Source organism: Orycteropus afer, unplaced genomic scaffold (assembly GCF_000298275.1).
Source record: "Orycteropus afer afer isolate SDZICR_OR568_19922 unplaced genomic scaffold, OryAfe1.0 scaffold00145, whole genome shotgun sequence".
NCBI classification, from domain to species: domain Eukaryota; kingdom Metazoa; phylum Chordata; class Mammalia; order Tubulidentata; family Orycteropodidae; genus Orycteropus; species Orycteropus afer.
In genome coordinates this window covers 8,409,377-8,430,208 of record NW_006921732.1, presented here as the reverse complement: position 1 = coordinate 8,430,208, position 20,832 = coordinate 8,409,377, and the positions used below count along the sequence as shown (strand labels likewise).

Below are 20,832 nucleotides of genomic sequence, written 5' to 3'. Positions count from 1 at the left end.
TTAAGTTTGAATCCCAGCTCCATCCCCTGTAACGAGCATCTCACAAGGCTGGAGGAATAATTAAGTTCTATGAGACAAGAGAGGTGAAGCACCCAACACACAGCAGATCAGAGGTGTACCTAGGGTATGGCACATGCCCTGGGTGTCACTTAAGGGGGGCATCAATGAGATAGTTATTTGCTATCGCAGTTTCCATCGCCGGCTGTGAGAGATCATTCAGCAATTTAACTTTAATTGCCATAGGCACTATTTGCCATAGATCTGTCTCTGCAGCAGATGCTCCATAACCTTGCTTGCTGCCTACTCTGACCAGGCCAATGAATCCTGCTCCTCCTCCATGCTCCTAGGAAGCTGCTGTTCTCGCTCAGTGAGTTGCTCCCTCCTTGCCATCCCCCAGGAGGTACTGAGACCTGCTTCAGCTCCCTGTTGCCTGGCCTGACTTCCGCTTACCTGCTCCTCAGCACCTGGCACACAGCAGGTGTCCTTGACGCTTTGCAGAGAGCTTTCACATCCATCTTCTCTGATGAATCTACTTATCCAGTGTCTTACTAAAGAAATGACAACGGGGAGAAGCGTAAGAGGGGGTGAGAGGGCGGTGCTGAGACAGTGAGTCTGCCATAGTAAAATACCACAAAGTGGGTGGCTTTAAAGAATAGAAATTTATTGTCTCCTAGTTTTGCAGGCTAAAAGTCCAAATCTAGGCATGGACTATAGGGGACGGTCCCTCCTGGTCCATAGCCTCAGGCATTTCTTATTGTTCCTTTGCTTGTAGATGGTCTCTTACATGGTCTGTTCCCTGTATATACATCTTTTCATGTCTATTTTCCCTTTTTATAAGACACCACTCAGAAGGACCCACCCTAAGTAGATATGACCTCTTTAACAAAACAAAACCCCCTATTTCCAACCAGGGTCACATTTATAGATACAGGGGATAGGACTTCAACATAATTTTTTGGTGACACCATTCAATCCATAACAGAGACTAATGCTGTTTGAGCACCTACTATGTGCCAGAGCCTTTAAAGCCAGTACTTCTCCTTCACTACTGCCTGGTTGTTGATAACTGCCATCAAGTTGACAACAACTCACAGTGACCTCCATATGTGTGAGTAGAACTGTTCCAAGGGGTTTTCAAGGCTGTGACCTTTTGGAAGCAAATCACCATGCTTGTCTTCCAAGGCAACTGTGGGTGGGTTCCAACCACCAACATTTTGACCAGTAGTAGAGAGCTTAATCATCTACACTACCTAGAGAATGACAGTCTTAGAGGGACGTATTATGTGGATGCTGCATAAATGTGAATGCTGAAGTTCAGAGAGGAGCAGTGACTTGTCCAAGGTCACACAGCAAGGAACTGGCAGAGGCTTCGTGTAAGCCCAAGTCTTTCTGACTCCAGAGTCTGGGATTTAGAACAAACATTTGCAGCATGAGGCTGACAGATCTGTCCCTCAAGGTCGCTGCAAGGACTAGATGGGAAAACAGGGTGAGACACCTGGCACAGTGCCTGACACACAGTGCCCAAGGAGCAGGAGTGGGAGTGGGAGTGAAACCTTGTCCATCGCCAAGTAATTAACTATATAGGGAAGAGGGGCAGAAGCCAAGAGAGGGCTTGTAATGTGCCAAGGTCACTCAGCAGGCAGTGGACAGAGCACAAGCTCCCTGGCCCCCGGATCATACTCCCTCCGCACCCACCCCTCCACAACTAAGGGCAAGGGCCAACATCCCTCAGGGCTGTTTTGTCCCCAGAGAGTGGAAACTTCCAAAGTCTCTCTGACTTGACACCAGGAAACCAGACAGGAAAGAGAACAAGGGCAGGAATGCCTGCCCAGTCTACAAATCTCAAGCCGGCAGCTAAAATCTGAAATCCCAGGGTTTGCCACAATTGCTCCTCCCACCCTTTCAGCATCCCCCACCCCTGGGGGTATTTATTCCATATTCTACTTAATCATCCAACGAGTGAAGGGACATCCAAGGGTGCTGGTGTTACAGGAGTCTGAATGCTGGCAATGGCCAGGGAAATGAAGCACTAACGCTGAGACTCCAGGCACTGCAGTGATTTGATGAGACCAATCATAGCACTCGGATGGCCAGAGCTGAAAGGAGTCACTATCACCTTCCCCTGGGGTTTTCAAACTTTTCGAAAGCTGTAGGCCCTTCTCTTCAAACAATATCCACAGCCTATGCCACTCTCCCCACCACCCACACCCCCACACCTCCCTGTGGTCACTGGCAGGTTCTAGGGGAGATCCTATGGGGCAATGAGACTTGAGAAAGAGAAACACAGCCCCTGACAGCCAGGAGCTGGCCAGGCATGCCCAGCCAAACCTTTGTGTACACACACAACCGAACATAAACAACTTCACAGAACACCAGCAGCAGACAAGGCTGCTCTGTGACTGTGATGAGCCAAGACAAAAACAAGACCACTAGGTCATCACTGGAGTCCCTGGGTAGTGGAAATAGTTAAGCACTCAGCTACTAACTGGAGGGTTAGAGGTTCAAGTCCACCCAGACACACTTCAGAAGAAAGCCCTGGCAAACCACCTTTGAAAGGTCACAGTTACAGGGAACTCTATGGAGCTTGGTTCTATTCTGATGCACATGTGGTTGTCATTAGTTGGAATCCATTTGAAGGCAACTGGTTTGGGTTTTTTTGGATAATCATGGCTGAGTACAGACAAAAAATGAACATTGTATTGTTTAACCCATAAGAATGACCAAACATTTCCCTTTAATCAGAGTAACAACTGTGTCTTTGCCAACTACAGTAAAACCTGTGAAAGCAGGAAACTGTGTAAGGCAGAAACCTGTCAGAGAAGGAAAATTCAAATATTTTTCACTACCAGTGAGCGATAGGAAAGTGGGACAACTGCACCCTGCCAAAGGCGGAAAACTTCAGAGACCCAGAAAAACAAGGCATTCCCATGGAGTTCCAGCTCTCACAGGTTTCAATGTAAAGCTTTAACCTTGGTCTGGTCTTCCCTCCTAGATAAGATTTATTAAGAGCCCCAGTCATGGTGGCATAGTGCCTAAGGCACTTGACTGCTAACCAGAAGGCTGGCGGTTCAAACCCACCAGCCACTCCTCAGAAGGAAGGTTGGAAGGAAGGTTGGGCAATCTACTTCCGTAGCGATACCACCTCGGAAACCCAAGGAGGGTTCGCTATGAGTTGGGTCCAACTTGAAGGCAGGTACCAACAAGACAACAAATCACCTACCAAAAGCCCAGACCCTATAAGAAGTCTTTTCTAACTCCCGCAGGCAGACACACCCAGTGGTTCTCCATGTTGCTTGCTATCCCTCGCTGCAACCAGAAGCTCAACATGTCTGACTCCAGGTGGGCTCCTGATGGGCTCTGGGCAGGAGGGTGAGGGCAGATTGATTTCATCAAGCACTCCCAAGCCTTTACTCCTGCAAGATTCAAAGGTGGGCATACATCTGCCTTTTGCACATGGGGAAACCAAGGGCTATGGAGGCAACTGGGCTTGTCCAGGGTCCCACAGTATGGTGACTATATAATTTATTGTCCAAATGGGATGCCTCTGAGAATGAAACAATGCACTGTTAATAACTAAGGCGAGATAATGGGCATAACCTGGGAGTGTCCTGAGCAGTTCAGGTGTAGGATCTCCCTCTCAAGCAGCAAGATGGTGGGAGCCCTGGGACTGAGCCAAAGCCCCAGCCACACCATCTCTCTGTTTCCCTGCGCCCTCTGCCTGGCCACCTGAGGCACTGCATCTCTCCCTGCTGGTCTTGGCAGCCAGAGCCTTCATCTAACCTGGTTTCTGTTTCATCCCCTGAAGTGTCCAGCAATTGTGACTCAGGAGGCCAATCCTGACATTCAGCACCATGCAGCTGCACTGCATGGTCATGACACTCTGGTTGGTGTTAACTTTCCTGATTGTGTCCTCAGTGCCAGTCAGCATGCTGCCTCATTTATCCTGCCCAGAGTGGGCATGAGTTTTTTTTACCTAGAAGAATTAGCCAGGTGAATGAAGGTGACCCCTTTAAATGTCAACAAGTTTTTTTTTTTTTTTTTTTAATTTTAGCTGTCCATGCTGGTGTTCTTTCTGATGCAGTTCAAATACTTCCCTGCCTTACTTAGTACACATAGCACATAGACATGCTATAATTGCACCTATTCAATGATATGGGGTTGTAAGCTGGAACATTTGTCCCCATGTCACAACAGCAGAGGGAATGCGCCCCAATGACAGTCTTTGATGCTGGAGGCAGAAATGGTCCAGAAAAAGAGGGAGTGTGTTCCAGGGGGACTAACTCTCACCAAGCAGAGAGGGGCATCCCCTTTCCTGTGCCAGGACTCCCCTCACCACCATCCCTGACCAATGGCCCAGCTCAGGTGAGTCTCCTGCTCCCAGGTGACCCAGGTGCAAGCTCTGTATGTGTACCTGGTTTGAGGTAGTGTCACAGCCCCTTTCTCTGCAGCAGCTACCATCCCTGTGCTGGGCACAGAGAGATGGGTAAGAGAAAAGCTATTCTGTGATGCTACCATGCAGTGGCATCGTCAGGGGCTGCTCAGCCAGCTGAGCTATCTGCCCCTGCACTGGATGGCCCTGGATGTCTGTGAGCTTGTCACTCTGCTGCGTCTGATGTGTCCTCTCTTAACTTCCTTTCTCCCACCTTAGAGAGATCTGGTAGCTGTGGTTAAAGCATTGAGCAGCAATTCAAACCCACCAGTGCTCTGTGGGAGAAAGATGAGGCAATCTGCTTCCATGAAGATTTATAGCCTTGGAAACCTTGTGGAGCAGTTCTGCTATGTCCCATCGGGTCACTATGAGTCAGGGTCATCTTGATGACAGTGTTTTTGTTCTCCCACTTCAGCTTTTCTCTGCATTCTGTCCCTAACAAGAAACCAAGCTGACTAGAATCTGAGCCCTTGCAGGGCAACAAGCATACCAGCTCATCTCTCTCCCCCGAGGGATCCCAAGTTAAGTAAGGCACATGGTAGATGCTCAGTAAATGAACTGAACCAAACTGAGTTAAGCCACAATGCTTCATTTTACCCACAATCCTAAATCAATGTGGATATATTGTGTGAGGGCAGGAGGTTCACTCTGGAGGATTTGGGTCTGGCTTTGTGGCCACTGTACAGGCCATTTGGAGGTCTGAATGCCAGAGAGTAGAGGGGCTAGGAGTCTGAGAGTTGGAAAAGGGGGAAGAGGTCATTATCTGTGAAAGCCTCCAGGGTCCTGCTCAGTTCTGGACATCCTCCATGACCACCTATGTTGGCCAGGCAACACAGACACAAGGGAAGTAAACAAAGATGCTGCCCTGAGCAGGAGGCAGACAGCCATGCTCCAGTGATCCGTGTACAAGGTCCGGAGAGGCACAAAAGAGCAAGGGCTAACTCGTCCAGGAAGCAGGGATGCTAGGAAAAGGACAAGTAAGAATTTTCAGGCAGGCAAGAGAGGAAAGGGCATCCTGGTGGGCAGCTTGGGTGAGGGCTGGAGCAGCAAAGTGAGTGTGCCTGGGTGGCGGGGCAGGGACAGGGACTTGGAATTGGGGAGCAGAGCATGTGAGATGAGGGGACCAGGGACTAGACCAGGGAGGTCAGCAGTGCTCAGTCTTGGTGAAGGAGCAATAGCATCACCAGGGGTGAGGTGGGAGGATGGATAGCTCTGAGTAAAGACAGATCATGCCATCTGCCAGGTGGAATGAAAGATTCAACAAGGATTGGGAACCCTGAGAGGCCTTTGGGGGACCTCAGGTAGCACCAAGGAGGGTCTCTATCAGCTTTGGGGGAAATGGAAAAGGCCGTTGAGGGGCCTGGCTGCTGGGAATCTTCCCAGAAAATCATATTTTACCTTCAATATTTTCCCAAAGAAAACTCCTGGTCAGAGCAATGATGGTGGACTGTAAATAACCACCCTCCGGTGGTCTTTCTTTACCATTCTCAAGAGTTCTCAGGTCCACCATCTCCTCTGACTCTCCATACAACTCCACTTTGCAGATAGAAAAACTGAGGTCCCGTGAGGTCACATGGGATATTGGTAGTCATGCCACCCAAGGAGCAGGTGAATCTCAGCCCTGGGTGTCAGGCTCAAAGCCCAGTTCCTTGTCTGGGAGGGGGTCCCCGGGCCCATCAGGCAGCCCATAGTACAAGTCATCTTCCTCCTGAAGTTCCTCCATGCCTGTGTCTGATGCTGCCTCCACCTTCCTCCCAGGATACTGCTGCCAGTAGCTGGGCAGGACTGCCTCCTGCTCTGGCCCCTCTGGGGGCGTGTCTCCTGATGTGGGGGCGTCAATCATGGCAAAATCCTGGAAGCGGTCCAGCTGACACCTGCAGGCACAGGGATCTGGCGGCAGGTGAGGCTCCTCCTCAGTGGGTGGAGACGGGTTGGGACTGCTGCCCTCGCTGGAGCCCACGTCCAGGTTTTCTTGGAAGGAGGCCAAAGGTGCAGGGCCCTGGGGACTGGCTGGGTGGCTGTAAAGGCAAAAGCCACGAGGGCGAGGGTAGCTCTGAGTAGACTGCTTGGGTCCAAATCCCAGCCACTAGCTTCGAGGGCTGGAATGGAATAGTTAAGCTCTCTGGGCCTCAGTTTCCTCCCCTGTAAAATGGGGAAGTATTTATCCCTAGGGTTGTGTCTGAGGTTTACAGTAAATGTGTGCAAAGCACTTTGCACAATGCCTGGCACACAGTAGGTGCTCGGGAAACAGGAGCTCTTACCATGTTATTTAAACCAACCCCCTTGGCCACTCCTCCAGTCATTCAGGATCTCCTGTGGGCTCTGCCACACTGGGGTATTCCCATCTGTTTCCCTGTCTGTCTCCCCCACTGGCCTGGGAGCTCCTGAAAGGTGGGGGCCAGGCAAGTCCTGGCATTGAACAGGTGCCCAGCAATGTTGATGGAATGAATAAATAAATGGATGAACGAAGAACTCTGTTCATAAACAGATGGGGGCAGGGATGGGGTGGGAGTAGGGAGTGACTTGCCAGAGGTCATAGAGCAAGTCAGTGGCAGAGCTGGAATTTGAACTCAGGCCCACTTACTCCTCATGCCCTGCTATGCACAGTGAGCATTCAGAGAGAGCAAGGGCCCCCTGTGTGCAGGAGTTTAAATACATTTTCTTAATCCTCACAGCAACCCTGTGTTGTAGGAATACCTATTCCCAGGTGGGGAAACTGAGGCTCAGGGAGGATAAGAAACTTACCAAGGTTACACAGCAGAAGAGCTGAGCCTTGAACCCAGCTGTCCACGTGCATTTGTACTGCTACGCTTGCTGCCTATTAGAGCGTCCTCTACTCCCCACTGCCCTCTGTTGTTGTTGTTTGCCGTCCAGTCGGCCCCGATTCATAGCGACCCCTCCTTGGGTTTCCGAGGCAGTATCACTACAGAAGTAGGATTGCCCAACCTTCCTTCTGAGGAGTGGCTGGTGGGTTTGAACCTCCAGCCATCTGGTTAGCAGGCAAGTGTCTTAGCCACTATGCTACCAGAGCTCCTCCACTGCCCTCTACTTATTCTCATATGTCCCCAACTGTTCCTCAGCCACCCCACACCCCTTTCCTCCTTCATTCTGGACTGGGCAGCCTTCCTGCTCCTGCCCTCCATGTGCTCACCTGGACCTGCTTTGAGCTGGGATTCTTTCTTGCTCTTCCTCGTCCGAGCCCCGGTGGACGACCACAGTGGTCTCCTTCCAGGCCTGAGAGTCAACAGGGTCACCTTCTCCTCCATCACTGGCTCCTGGCTGCGGTCTCCCAGGCTCAGAGGTCAGCAGAGGGCGGGGGTCATCGTCGTAGCCCATGACTTTCATCTGGGTGTGGCTGAAGTCGGGCAGGCTCTGGTCATAGGCAGCGTCGTCCCAGAGCCTGACGTAAGGGGGCTGGAGGCTGGGGGTCATGAGAGGCAGAGGGGGAGAGAGAACAGGCAGGGGGACAAAGATTCACTCAACAAACAGTCCACGCTCTGCCCGCTCTGCTTGCTCCAGGCATCTGGTCGCCTCCCATCACCCAAGAAGCCTCTGGGGGAATTACTGCACCATTTCATGAATGAGGCAGCTGAGACTCAGCAAGGCCAGTAAATGGAGTGGCAATGCGTGATCCCACTTGATGTCTCCAAAGTTAGCAGCAAGGGTATGATAGTAACATTAAGAGCTGTTAACACTTACTGAGAGTTACTATGTTTAGAGGGTGAGCTAAAGCCTTTACACTCCACATCTCATTGATTCTAAATACCACCTTGATGAAGAAATTTTCACTCCCATTTTACAGATGAGGACAGAATGGCAATAGTAGCCCACAGTTACTGAGTGCTCCTTGCATGCAGACTCTATTAGTTAATTCCTGTAATTCTTACCATAACTCTGGGAGATACTGTGAGGAAATGGACCTGTCCAGGGTGACACCAAAAAACAACCAAACTCACTGCCATCGAGTTGATTCTGACTCATAGCGACTCCCATTGGGTTTCCAAGATAAATCTTTACAGAAGTAGATTGCCTCATCTTCCTTCCACAGAGTGGCTGGTGGGTTTAAACTGCCAACCTTGTGGTTAGAAGTCCAATGCCTTAGGGGCTGTGCCACCAGGGAGACACAGCCACTAGGTAATGACACTAGAGCTCCAGCCATCACATTCTTTACAGCTGGGTCCCTCAGAAAGCGAGGTCCGAGACTAGCTTCCTTGCCTAGATTATACAGCTGGGAAGCAGCAGAGAGGAGACCAGAACCCAGGGTGGCCTAAGCCCCACCCTCTCACCACAGCCTCCAGGTGTAACCAGGCCCTGGTGCAGAGCCTAGACTGGCTCATGTCCCCACCTGGGGTCTATCCGCTGCATTCCCACTGGGACATGTCGTAATGCTGTGCACCAAGAGCAGAACATGCCGCCATCCTGTACTTCCTCAAGTAGAGAGTCCCGGAGCCCAAGCCCACAGACCCGGGTTCCTGAACACAAAGCCATGGCCCAGGAGCAGGGGGATGAGCTAGTCCCACCATGGTCAGCTGGCCCCACTGCCTCTCCAGGGCTGTGCCTCGAGGAACCAGGCTTAACACATCTAGGAAGGGAGGCAGGTCTGGAGCCAGGGCAGGCCTGAGTTCAAGCCCTATGTCTGTCATTGACTCTCCATGACATTTGGGGCCTGTGACTGAACCTCTCTGAGCCTTGGTTTCCACATGTGTATAATGGGCCTACCACTGCCTCCTCTTGCACATCAAAGTCTTCCTGTGAGGACTGAAGGGGTTAGAGGTGCACAGTCCCTGATCCAGTCTCTGGAACACACTTATACTACACGCCAGGGTCTGTTCTCGCACTTTGTATGCTTTATCTCAGGTAACCTTCCCAAGACTCTAGAAGCTAAGTCCTATAACCAAACCAAAAACCAAACCCACTGTCATAGAGTGGGTTTCCACTCATGGTGACCCCGTGTCTTATAGAGTAGAATTGCTCTATAGGATTTCTTGGCTATAATCTTTAGGGAAGCAGATTGCCAGGCCTTTCTTCTGCAGCACCACTGGGTGTGTTTGAATTGCCAACATTTAGGTTAGTAGTTGAGCACAAATCGTTTGTACCATCCAAGGACCTCAGTATCCCCATTTTATAGATGGAGCACATAGAAGAACGTTGTTGAGAATATACACAGCAAAACCTACGCCAATGCTACAGTTTCTACCTGTACATCAACCAAAGTCACACAGCTCGTAAGTGGCAGAGTCCCAGAGTGTGGGCCTTGGCCGTCTTGTTGTTTGTTAGTAGTAGGGGCAGTCAAACGTGTGGGATTTAGGATTAAACCTGTTCCCAATGTCTGGTCTGCCTCTAATTCACTGTGAGACTCTCTCTTGACCCTAAGCCTCAGTTTCCTCATCTGTCAAATGGGAATCATGTTTACCTCACAGAATTGAGGGTTCAAAGCAATACATGGTTCCTATTAGTATATTCTCAGGAGGTGGCACATGGTGAGGAGTCCCCAGCCACGCCCACAGCCCCTTTCTATCTCTCTCCTTCGTAAGGGGACCCCGGTGCAGCTCTAGCACCTACCTCTTCATCTCGGTGCCCAGTTTGTTCTCCAGCAGCTCCAGGGCCTTTGGGGATAGGATGCCTTGAAATTCGGAGTCAGCAGGCACAAAGGCAATCTAGAGGGCAAAGAGAAGACGGCTTCTCTGGGGCTGACTGCGGCAGGGACCAGCAGACTCATCCACCCTTGGCTGCTGCTTACCTCAGAGCCTGGCCTAAGCCTCCCCACAGCCTGGAAAAGAGGCAGCCAGGGAGGGTCTCTCCATTTGAGAGGGGAGAGGCTAGCCCAGCCCCAGCACCATGAGTGGACTGGATCTCTGGGCTCCTGCCCCGCACCCTGGCTCTTCTTCATCTACTCCAAAAATGTTTATTGAGCACCTGCTGTGTGCCAGGCACTCTTCTGGGCACCAGGGGGCAGCAGTGAATGAAAGAGATAAACATTTCTGCCTTTGAAAGGCTGACATCTTGCCATTTCCCCAAGGTCCTTGCCCAGTCCTGCACATGCTCAGCCCAGAGCAGGCACTTTGTCTATAGTTGGTGAACGAGTGGAAAGCAACTTATTGTCCAAAGTTTCTATGGTGGGGGACAGAGAATGGATGGCTGGAGTCATTCCTACCAGTCCTTATCTCTGAACTTTCAGAAGCCAAGAGGCCTTTGCAAGTCCAGAAGTCTCTGGGTGGTGCAAATAGTTAATGCATTTGGTCCCAAACTAAAAGGTTGGAGGTTTGAGACCAACCAGAGGCACTGCGGAAGAAAGGGCTGACAATCTACTTCAAAAAATCAGCCATTGAAAAGCCTATGGAACCTTAAACCAAAAATATCCCTCAAAGTCTTCTTAAAACCAAACAACCAAAAAAAAACCAAACCCACTGCCATTAAGTCAGTTCCAACCCCATAGAACTGCCCCATAGAATTTCCTATCTTTGGGAAGCAGGTTCCCTCATCTTCCTTCTGAAGAGTGGCTGGTGGGTTCAAACCACTGACCTTCTGGTTAACAGCCAAATGCTTTAACCACTACACCACCAGAACTATTACAACAACCAAACAGCAGTTTAGTTAACTAGTCAAGCACATCTGCCTTAATTAAGCATTGTGCTTTTTTAAGACCTATCTGTAGAATCACATTGGCAACGGTACCTTGAAAGATTAAACAGGAATCATAGGGGGGCAGTGAGTTTATGTGAATGGGGGAGGCACGACTCAGAAAAGGAGGGTGACAATGGTTGCCCAGGTTGAAGAATGCAATCAATGTCACTGAATGGTACCGGTAGAAACTGTTGCATTGGTGTAGGTTTTGCTGTGTATATTCTCAACAACAACAAATCCACAGTTCCACTGCAGCACATGTGGAATTATCACAAGTTAGAGCCAACTTAATGGCAACTGGTTTGGTTCTGCAAGGCTGGGACCATGGGATGGACACTGGGCAGTGAACAGGGAGGCAGGCCTCAAAGGAGGCAGCGGATGAGGCAGAAGAAGCCCTGCCTTTGGGAACTAGGAGGTTGGGAGGGAGTCCTTTCTCTGCCAGGTCCTCACTGTGGGGGCCTTGGGCAGGTCGTCTCTCCTCCCATGGTCTCTCTGTGCTCCTGCATACAATGAGGCTATCATGCCTGTTTCCTAGGGCTGCTGTGAGGATTCCATGAGATAGTATATAAGGAATCCCCCACACGATGCCTGGCACAGACTAGGTGTTCAGAGACTCATAACTTGATGCTACTAAAGATGGTGGTACCTGACTTCTCTGAGTCTTGCTGTCCTTAGCTGAAAATTTGTTCAGTAAGTACTAAACGAGACCTTTCCATGTGCCTGATTCATAAATAGCTGCCACTGAGCTGGCCATCAACTCATGGTGACCCCACGCACAGTGGAACAAAACACTGCCCAGCCCTGTGCCATCTCCAGGATTGGTCAAGGACTGGACCATTGTGATCCAGATGGATGGGTTTTCAGAAGTAGATTAGCAGTTCTTCCCAGTCTGTCTTAGTCTGGAAGCTCTGCTGAAACCTGCTTAGCATCATAGCCACACACACGCCTTGACTGGTGAATGGGTGGTAGCTGCAAATGAGATGCATTGTCTGGGAAGAGTTCTACCACTGAGCTAGCAACCCCTTTATTTTCTGCCCATAGAATGCAATGAGTGGAAGACACTTGTCTGCACTGGAAAAGCTGCCATCCTGCTGGGGAGAAGGCAATGATGGATGGAGGGGCTCTTAGAATCCCTCTAAGGGTGAATTTCCCCTACATGGCTGGAAATACAGCAGGGGCTTGGACAGAGGAGGATGGACATTCTGGAGGAGCCATGAAGCCTGGGCACTAGTCCGGGCTGGCTTCATCATCAACACACTATACCACAAGTCAACTAGTCTGAGCCTCAATTTTCCTATCTGCCAGTCTCTCAGAGATCAAATAAGATTATGGACTGAAGCAGCTTTGGAAAAGTTGAAGTGTAAAATCATACACACAAACACTTGCTATATGTCAACACTTGCTATATGTCAAGCCCAATGTTGGCCAAGCGAGAAGTCCCCAAGAGTAAGGCAGACAGGAAAGTAATGCCACGATGCAGTGAGACCTCTTGGATTCCTTTGGCCCTGCACTCTTCCACTTGGGTCCCAGTGACTTGTTATACATTTTGGGGGTTGCTTTCACCTCCACTAAGGATGCCCTGCATTTGCCAGTTGGTTCTGTATGTCCTAGAAGTTACCCCTTTGTCTGTCTCATTAACTCATGACCCAATCACCACCACTACCATCAGCATCATCACCATTGCCATTATCAAAAGTGAGTGGGAGAGGTCAGAGCATCTTAGAACACGAGGACTTTGATTGGGGAGTGGGGTGAGAAGGGTGGACAGACAGAACTGAGGCTTCAGAGGAGAGAGCAGACCATAGAGACTCCCAGAATATCAGATGAAGGAGCCCAGTCTTTATCCAGAAGCAATGGTGAGGAGTTTTCAGCAGGAAAGTGCACAGTCAAATTCTTGTTTAGGAAGTGTAGTAGGTGGTCCCTAGGGTAGAGTGAGGCCCATGGGGAAGGACAGGGCCATCAACTACCAATCAGGGGCCTGGTACAGAGCAGGCAGGAGGGAGGAAATGGGACCAGCAAGAAGACAGGGAGAGGCCCTGTAGGGAAGAGGGCCACTCTCCCTACTTGTCCTTTGCCTGCTCTCACCTCCCTTCCCCCATCTCAGTTAAATGGGCTCAGCATCCCTGAATGCTCCACCTATTAGCTTTGTTCTGATTCATCCTCCTCCTCTCACATCCAAGGCTCAGCCGAGCACCAGATCTTACCAGGTCTACTTCAGAAATCAAATGAGATAACCTCGGTGGTAGTGCCTGATACCATGCTGCCATGGGGGGTGCTCCAGATTTGATGACCTGGAAATGTCTTCTCAGCTGCTACAACCTTGGGTTCAAATCCTGACCTGGTCCAGGTCACCACCATCTCTCATCCAGACAAGAGAAGAAGCTGTCCCATTAGCCTGGCTCCTCCCTGAATCTTCTACCTCCCAGCCATCACCATAACTTTCATAAACTGCAAGCTGATCATCTCTCTCTCTTATCCCATCAACTAACAGGTAAGGTCTAAATTCCTAAGCATGGCATTCCATTCCCATGGAGTGGAGCTCACCCCTTCTCTGCTTTTCCCTTTGTCCCCCACCCTCCAGCAGCCATGCGACCCACCAGCCTTGCTCTTTCACCCTTATGTTTTGGATCACGTTATTCCTCCTGTCTGGAATATCTCTCCTGTCTTCTCTGTCTGTGAACTTCCATTTCACTTACAAAGCACCAGTTCACTTTCTCTGTGAAGCCTGCTCTTTCTCCATCAGGCAGAAAACTGTCCCCCCACTAAACTCCAAGTTTACCACTTATTAGTCTACCCTCGAAAAACGACACCAGTATCAGTTGCCGTCAAGCCAGCTCCAACCCATGGCAACCTCATATGTGTCAGAGTGGAACTTTGCTCTGTAGGCCTTACAAGAGATGATTATTCAGGAGTGGATTGCCAGGCCTTTCTTCCACAGTGCCTCTGAGTGGACTTGCACCTCCAGCTTTTAGTTACCAGCCAACTGCATTAACTGTTTGCACTACACAGGGATTCCTCCTCAAAGACAGGGACCACTTAGTTCTTACTGATATCTGAAACCCCTCACCCCCATCCTAACTGGCCAATTCCATTCCCTTATATTTATATTTCTTTCAACTTGGGAAACTCCCATTTAGTGAAACCTCCCATAGGTCTGGCACCAAGAGCTGGGGTAGTGGGGAGACTCAGGGGAGAACAGGCAGGAACTGTTGAAGGCTCTACTGAGGAGACAATGCAGGAGACGGGGGCATCACACTCCAGATGGCCTCCCTGGCTGACAAACCAGTTGTCCCCCTTCCCTTCCTGGACTGACTGTGAGCTGGCTCCAGCAGTCTGCATCCCTGAAGCACACACACAGACCAGTGCACACACACCTACACACACAGAGCCCCACCCAGCCCCCAAATGCCAACCCAAGAGCGATACCAGGGATACCAGGACCCCAGAGCCATGACCTCCCTCTCAGCCAGGTGGGGCATGAGCCTCCCCGGACTGTAGAAAAAGAAACAAGCTCCGAGGGGCGCTCACTCTGCCAAGGTCACAGATGGGGTGGGAGGGAGCAGGGATTTGAATCTGAGCCATCAGGCACTAAAACATGTGCCGTTTCCACACTGCCCCACAGCACTGAACACATTACTCTATCAACAGTTACTCATTAAGTGCCCGGCAACATTCCCTCTCCCCTCTTTCTCTCTCTTACCAACCTCCCCTCTCCGCTGCCACTGTCACTCTGCCCACTACCCTAGGCCACTACAGGTAAAGGGGAGAGGGCAGGAAGGATGCCGTCTTCCCACTCTGGCCCTCTTTGCCAGCCCCAGGGTCCAGCCTTCTCCTCCTCAGAGGAGAAGGATGGCTGTGGTGGCTTGGGTGTCACTAATGAGGACCTCTTCTCCCATGACCTCTGTTCAGGGCACTGCACAGACAGAGGTGAGTTGACTGTAAACTGCTTGGTAAATGACTACAAACCAGTCCAGACCGCTCTTGCAGGGACACACTGACAGCCCAGGCTTGGTCCATGGAGGGGGCAGTGCTGGGGAAGCCTGGGCAGGTCTGCGGCCCCTGGAGCCCCACCCTCTCCCCGAACCCCTAAGCACTGCCACCCAAGTAGGAAGTGAGGAGGAGACTGTGAGCTGTGGGGGCTGCCTGGGGCATACAGCCCTAGATGTCAGAACCAGTAGGGCCTTTAAATGCATCCTCTTTGCCACTCCCCTTTCCTGACTCACACATTGTACAGATGAGGAAACTGAGGCCCAGAGAGGGAAGAGGACTTGACCCAAGTCTCCAGACAAAGAGCCCAAACTAGAATCCATGTTTCTCTTCTTTCCTCCCTGGGTCTATCTTTGGCTGGCTGTGGGACCTTGGAAAAGTCACTTGACCTCTCTGGGTACTCACCAGCCTCAGGGTTACAACTCCTGACATGCTCATTCCACAGGATTGCTGAGAGGATCAATACCAATAACAGTGGCAGCCCTTCACCCACATATAACCCTTTATAGTTTACAGACCATCCCTGCTGCCCATCCCTTTTCAGATTTTTATAATAAGCCTGTAAGGCTGGAGACAGAGGGCCTGGGGTCCCATTTTGTGTATGGAAAAAAAAAAAAAAAAATGAGATTCAGAAAGACAAAGATCACACAGAGAATATGAGACAGAGCTGGAGCTAATACCTAAGTCTCTGACTCCCAAACTAGTGCCCTTCCCATCATTAACCACTCACAAGGCTAGGAACACACAAAAGACTACAGATTTACAGAGACTCCCCAAACCAGAGGAGCTCTGGTAGCATAGTGCCTAAGGCACTTGACTGCTAACCAGAAGGCTGCCAGTTCATACCCAACAGCTGCTCCTCCTCGGAATAAAGGTTGGGCAATCTACTTCCTGTAGTGATACCACCTCAGAAACCCAAGGAGGGGCCGTTATGAGTCAGGTCCAATTTGATGGCTCGTAACAACAACAACCCCAAACCAGGGCTTTGAACTGGTTCATTCCAGTTTGACCCCCTGCTGAAAATTTGCATTTTCACCCCAGATATCCTGACTCAGAATCTACATTTTTATCAAGACCGCCAGGTGATTCTTATAGATCCTATAAGAATATAAGATCTTATAGAGTCTCATGTATACCTGGGGATCTTGTAGATTCTGAGTCAGGGTATCTGCCGTGGAAATGCAAATTCTCAGCAGGGGATGGAACCAGAATGAACTGGTTTGAAGCCCTGCCCCAAACTTACGCCACTGGGGTTAGGTCTGACCCACTCCAGACTCTGGCAGCTCTGAGACGCACACAGCACTCCTTGCTCGTGTGACACAGATCTGAGCTCCAATCCCAGCTCTGCCACACAGGAGCCGCGGACCCTCAGCTCTCTGAGCCTCAAGCTTCTCCACTGTACGGCGGAGCTAGAGAAGTTAGCGAGAAGCCCAGGAGGAGGACTGAATTCCACCAGGCATGCAAGAGTGCTGGCAGCTGGTAAGCACTCATCAATTTCTGCTGTAAGCACATGGATCATGCTTTATGTTTCACTGTGTCTCAGCCTTGGGGGGCTTAGGTCCAAGAGGCTTCTGGTCAGTCCTTAAGTGGATGAGTGGTCGGATGGGTGGAAGAATGCATAGACGGAGGGAAGGGTGCAGGGATGCTCAGGAGAACAAACAGAAGAGAGGAGGGGTCCGAATGAAAAGACTGACTGAAGGACAGGGGACTGAGCTGTGCTCCTGGCCCGCCAGCTCGCTCACTGCCTACCTTAGGGTAGCACTGGCACATGCTCCAGACGACGCCCCCGATCACCATGACGCCGCCCATGGCGTAGAAGGTACCGTAGACCTGGGGCCGGTCGTGGCTCATGAGGAACGTGCCGAGGGCCAGCAGGAAGAGCCCCAGCACGATGAAGCCGATGCGGAAAGTCTTCTCCTCCGCCATGGCTGCCCCGCGGAGGGGGCACCAGCAAACCTGCGGAAACACCCACACAGGCTCACAGGCCGAGGGATGAAACGTTGGGATCACTGCAAATTGAGGCTTAAGGGGAGAGCAGGATCCCTTCAGGTCCAGCTCCGCCCCCGGGCCCACTGGTTCAATGGAGCTAGAGGCGTCACGCTTCAAAGGAAGCGTGCACCCACCCACCCACCTTCACTCCTCACCCTCTCACCTTCCCTCTGGGTCCAGCTGGAAGTGTGTGTGTGTGTGTGTGTGTGTGTGTGTGTGTGAATCTGAGGGAGGGAGGGAGGGTGCAGGGGAGGGAAGGGGAGGTTACCCCAGCTGGGCCCCAGCCAAGGCTTTGACATCACCTCATTTGCCTAGCTTGGGGCTGAGCTGGGTAGACAGGTGGCCCTAGACCTTGCAGTCATTGGAAACAAATGAACAGAAAAAAATCCAAACCCACTGCCATAGAGTTGATTCTGACTCATAGCGAACACCATTGGGTTTCTGAGGTGGGAAATACAGAAGTAGATTGCTGGTGGAATGGCTGATGGATTTGAACCACCCACCTTCTAGTTAGCAGTCAGTTGCTTTAGGCACTATGCCATCAGGGTACAATTGTGCAGCCAAAAGACATTAGAATGCTGCTGGAGGATTCCAGGCTGGTATTCTAGAATCCTGAAGAATCCTAGACTCTTCACCATCATGTGCCCCTCTAGGATTCAGGCATAATTACCCATATTTATTGAATGGATACTGCATGAGTAACACCGTTCCAAACATGTTACAGTATTGACTCATGTAAAGGGAGTCCCATGAGGCAGGTCCTACTATCTTCACTTTACATATGATGATACCAATAAATGACAGAGCTGGGATCTGAACCCAGACCATCTAGTCCCAGAGGCAGCCTTGTGCAGTACTACCTAACTGTAGGAGCTCTGGTGGTGTAGTGGATAAGGCATTTGGCTGCTAACCAAAAGGTTAACAGTTCGAACCCACCAGCTGCTCCGCAGAAGGAAGATGAGGTGATCTACTTCCGTAAAGATTCACAACCTCAGAAACCCAGTGGCGGCTGCTATGAGTCAAAATGGACTTGATGGCAGTGAGTTTTTTTGGTTTGGTAGGTTGTTACCATCAAGTCAATTCTGACTCATAACAACCCTGCGGGACAGAGTAGGGCTGCTCCGTAAGGTTTCCAAGGCTGTAACCTTGATGGAAACAGATAGCCACATCTTTCTCCCACACAGCCACTGGTTGTTCAAACTGTCGGCCTTTCCATTAGCAGCCCAGCACATATCCAGTGCACCACTAGGGCTCCTTGCCGCCTGACTGTGGCACCAGAGTTAAAAGTGCAGGCTCTCACAGCAGACTGCCTGGATTTGATCCTGGCTCCTGTCCTGTGAGGTAGTGTGATCTTGGACAAGTGACATGCCTGTGCCTCAGCTTCCTCCTCTGCCTCTTTCTCACATCTTGTGCTCCATCTACTTCTGCCTATAACGAGCTGCCCCTGGAGAGCTCTAGTGAGTTAATGCCCCTGCAGAGGGGGAACAACTGATAGCAGGTCCCTTACCTCCTAACCTAAGACTGCTACCATAGACTCAGCCCTCAACTCACGCCGGCCCCATGCACCATGGAATGAAATGCTGTCCTGTCCGTGCCATCTCTGTGATCGGACCTTTGCGATCCACAGGGTTCTCATTGGCTGGTTTATGGCAGTAGATATCAGTCCGTCTTCGTCTGCAAGCTCACCAGCATCACGGCAACACTCAAGGCCCCACTGAAGACGGGCTGTGGGTGTGCATGAGGTGCAGGGATCAGGAATACAACCAGCTCTCCCATGCAGAAGGAGAGGACTCTACCAGGGAATCCCCATCACGGGGGAATGACTAATGGTGGAATTTAATCCCCGGGGAAAAGCTGGTGGGAAAATAAGAACCCTTGTTATATGCCATCAAGTCAGACCCGACTCATAGTGACCCCTCCTTGGGTTTCCTGAGGCAGTATCACTACAGAAGTAGATTGCCCAACCTTCCTACGGAGGAGTGGCTGGTGGGTTTGAACCGCCAGCCTTCTGGTAAGCAGTTAAGTGCCTTAGGCACTATGCTACCAGAGCTCCCTGAACCATTAATATCTCCAGAAGAAAACATTAACTTGTACTTTTTACAGGACTAAATTGCAGCTGCAGTACAAAAGGCTTTCCTGTGGCTTCCTGACTTGCTAGGTTTGGGGATTTTCCTGTTTGTGGTCATCACTTCTCCCTCCTCCCTAGCACGGCTGTATTTGTCCCCTAACACCACACTGATGCTCCATATCCTCCACCGTGTGGATACCCCCCCAAAAAAAACATTTTTTTCCAGCAGAAGTTTCTCCCTCACTCACACCCCCTATCACCAGCTCTCAGATCCAGCGGGGCCGCATTTCACAGTTTTCAGAGGAGGTCCATGTAACAGCTCTGGGGACCTTCTCAAGAGGCAGCTGCCAGGGTAGAGACAGGCTGAGGATCACCGGGTTCACGTGCAGGTCCAATCAGGGCAGGTGGTTCCCATCCTGGGCTAATGAATTAATGCCGCTGCAGGGTGTGAACGATCCCTAGTGATTCCCCTGCCTCCTAACCTAGGATTATTGTTGTTGTCTTCTGTGGAGTGAGGCTGGTACTAGGCTCAGAGAAGAGAGGCAACGAGTGCAGGTTCACCTAGCTGGCGCCGCTGCATGAAAAGTAGGACGAGGTCCAAAGGGGCCTTTTCTTTCTCAACCTGGGAGACTCTGACCAGCAGCTGGAATGACTCTCAGCCGGTCCGGTCCAGCCTGGGTCGTCTAGCGCCCCCTGGTGGCCATCTCAGGAAGAGACGCCCGTTCATCCACTCGACAAAACTCGCACCTCTTTTTGGATCAAGTTTCCACTCCAGGATCTCTGGTGGCATAGTGCCTAAGGCGTTTGACTGCTACTCAGAAGGCTGAAGGTCCAAACCCACCAGCCACTCCTCCGAAGGAAGGTTGGGCAATCTACTATCCGTAGTGATACCGCCTCGAAAGAGGGGTCGATATGACTAGTGGGTTTGGTTTGCTTTTTTTGGTCTCCGCTGCACAGCCCCGTGAGGAATCCGGGGTCAGTTATCCTCATTTCACAGACGAGGAAACTGATCCCCGGGAGGGCCGGAGACTGACCAAGATCTCCCCAAACTGAGTTGACTGTTGGCAGGGGACCGGAACCCAGGCACTCCAATCTCAGTGCAGAGGTGGTCCTTTGCCCTTCCTGAGAGGCCTTTGTCCACACTCCTCTTCCCCTATTTTTCCTCCCCTCCCCACCACCAAGCCTCCTTTGTTCCTGCCTCAGTTGTTTCTCTAAAAACAAAAATGGGAACGATAACAAGTAACGAATAAGAAGCTCTGCGATTTCTACTTGGGCCAGTAGGTGCTCAGTAAAATGGGTCGAATTTAACTCTTCCACAAAGTCGTGGTGAGGACTGAAAGGGGAAATGTTTGTGCGGTGCTTCCGAAATCTTTTTCCCACTCGCCTACCCCCTATCCCTTCCCCATTCCCTCTGATTTTGCTTTCCTCTCTGCAAAGTGGGGGAGGACTGGGAGAGAGGGGCGTTGTTGAAGACTCTGTCGTCGTCCAGAAGAGGGCGCGCTAACCACTGTTTTCCTCTTATCCGAAGGAGTTACAGATCTGGCTAGTGAAAAACATCCTTAGGAGCTCCGCTAGCATAGCGGCTAAAGCACTTGACTGCTAACCAGAAGGCTGGCGGTTCAAACCCACCAGCCACTCCTCGCAAGGAAGGTTGGGCAATCCTACTTCCGTAGTGATACTGCGTCGGAAACCCAAGGAGGGCTCGCTATGAGTCGGGGCCGACTCGATGGCACAT

General features: G+C 50.9%; 1 protein-coding gene across 1 annotated transcript; it reads right to left on the bottom strand.

The window, feature by feature from the left end:
• Positions 1 to 6,044: 6,044 nt before the first annotated feature.
• Positions 6,045 to 16,966, bottom strand: BSND (barttin CLCNK type accessory subunit beta). Its single transcript, XM_042781664.1, has 4 exons — positions 16,790 to 16,966; positions 9,992 to 10,086; positions 7,581 to 7,850; positions 6,045 to 6,447 (listed from the first exon to the last, which is right to left on the bottom strand). Exons 1-4 carry the CDS (start codon positions 16,964 to 16,966, stop codon positions 6,045 to 6,047), a joined length of 945 nt encoding a protein of 314 aa, XP_042637598.1.
• Positions 16,967 to 20,832: the final 3,866 nt, after the last annotated feature.

Excerpts from the sequence above, each read along its gene's own strand:
- BSND (XM_042781664.1), bottom strand. The coding sequence starts at position 16,966 with ATGGCGGAGGAGAAGACTTTCCGCATCGGCTTCATCGTGCTGGGGCTC. Across the intron at positions 10,087-16,789 it reads TGTGCCAGTGCTACCCTAAG|ATTGCCTTTGTGCCTGCTGA; the intron begins GTAGGCAGTGAG and ends TTTGCCCTCTAG. Across the intron at positions 7,851-9,991 it reads CTGGGCACCGAGATGAAGAG|CCTCCAGCCCCCTTACGTCA; the intron begins GTAGGTGCTAGA and ends CATGACCCCCAG.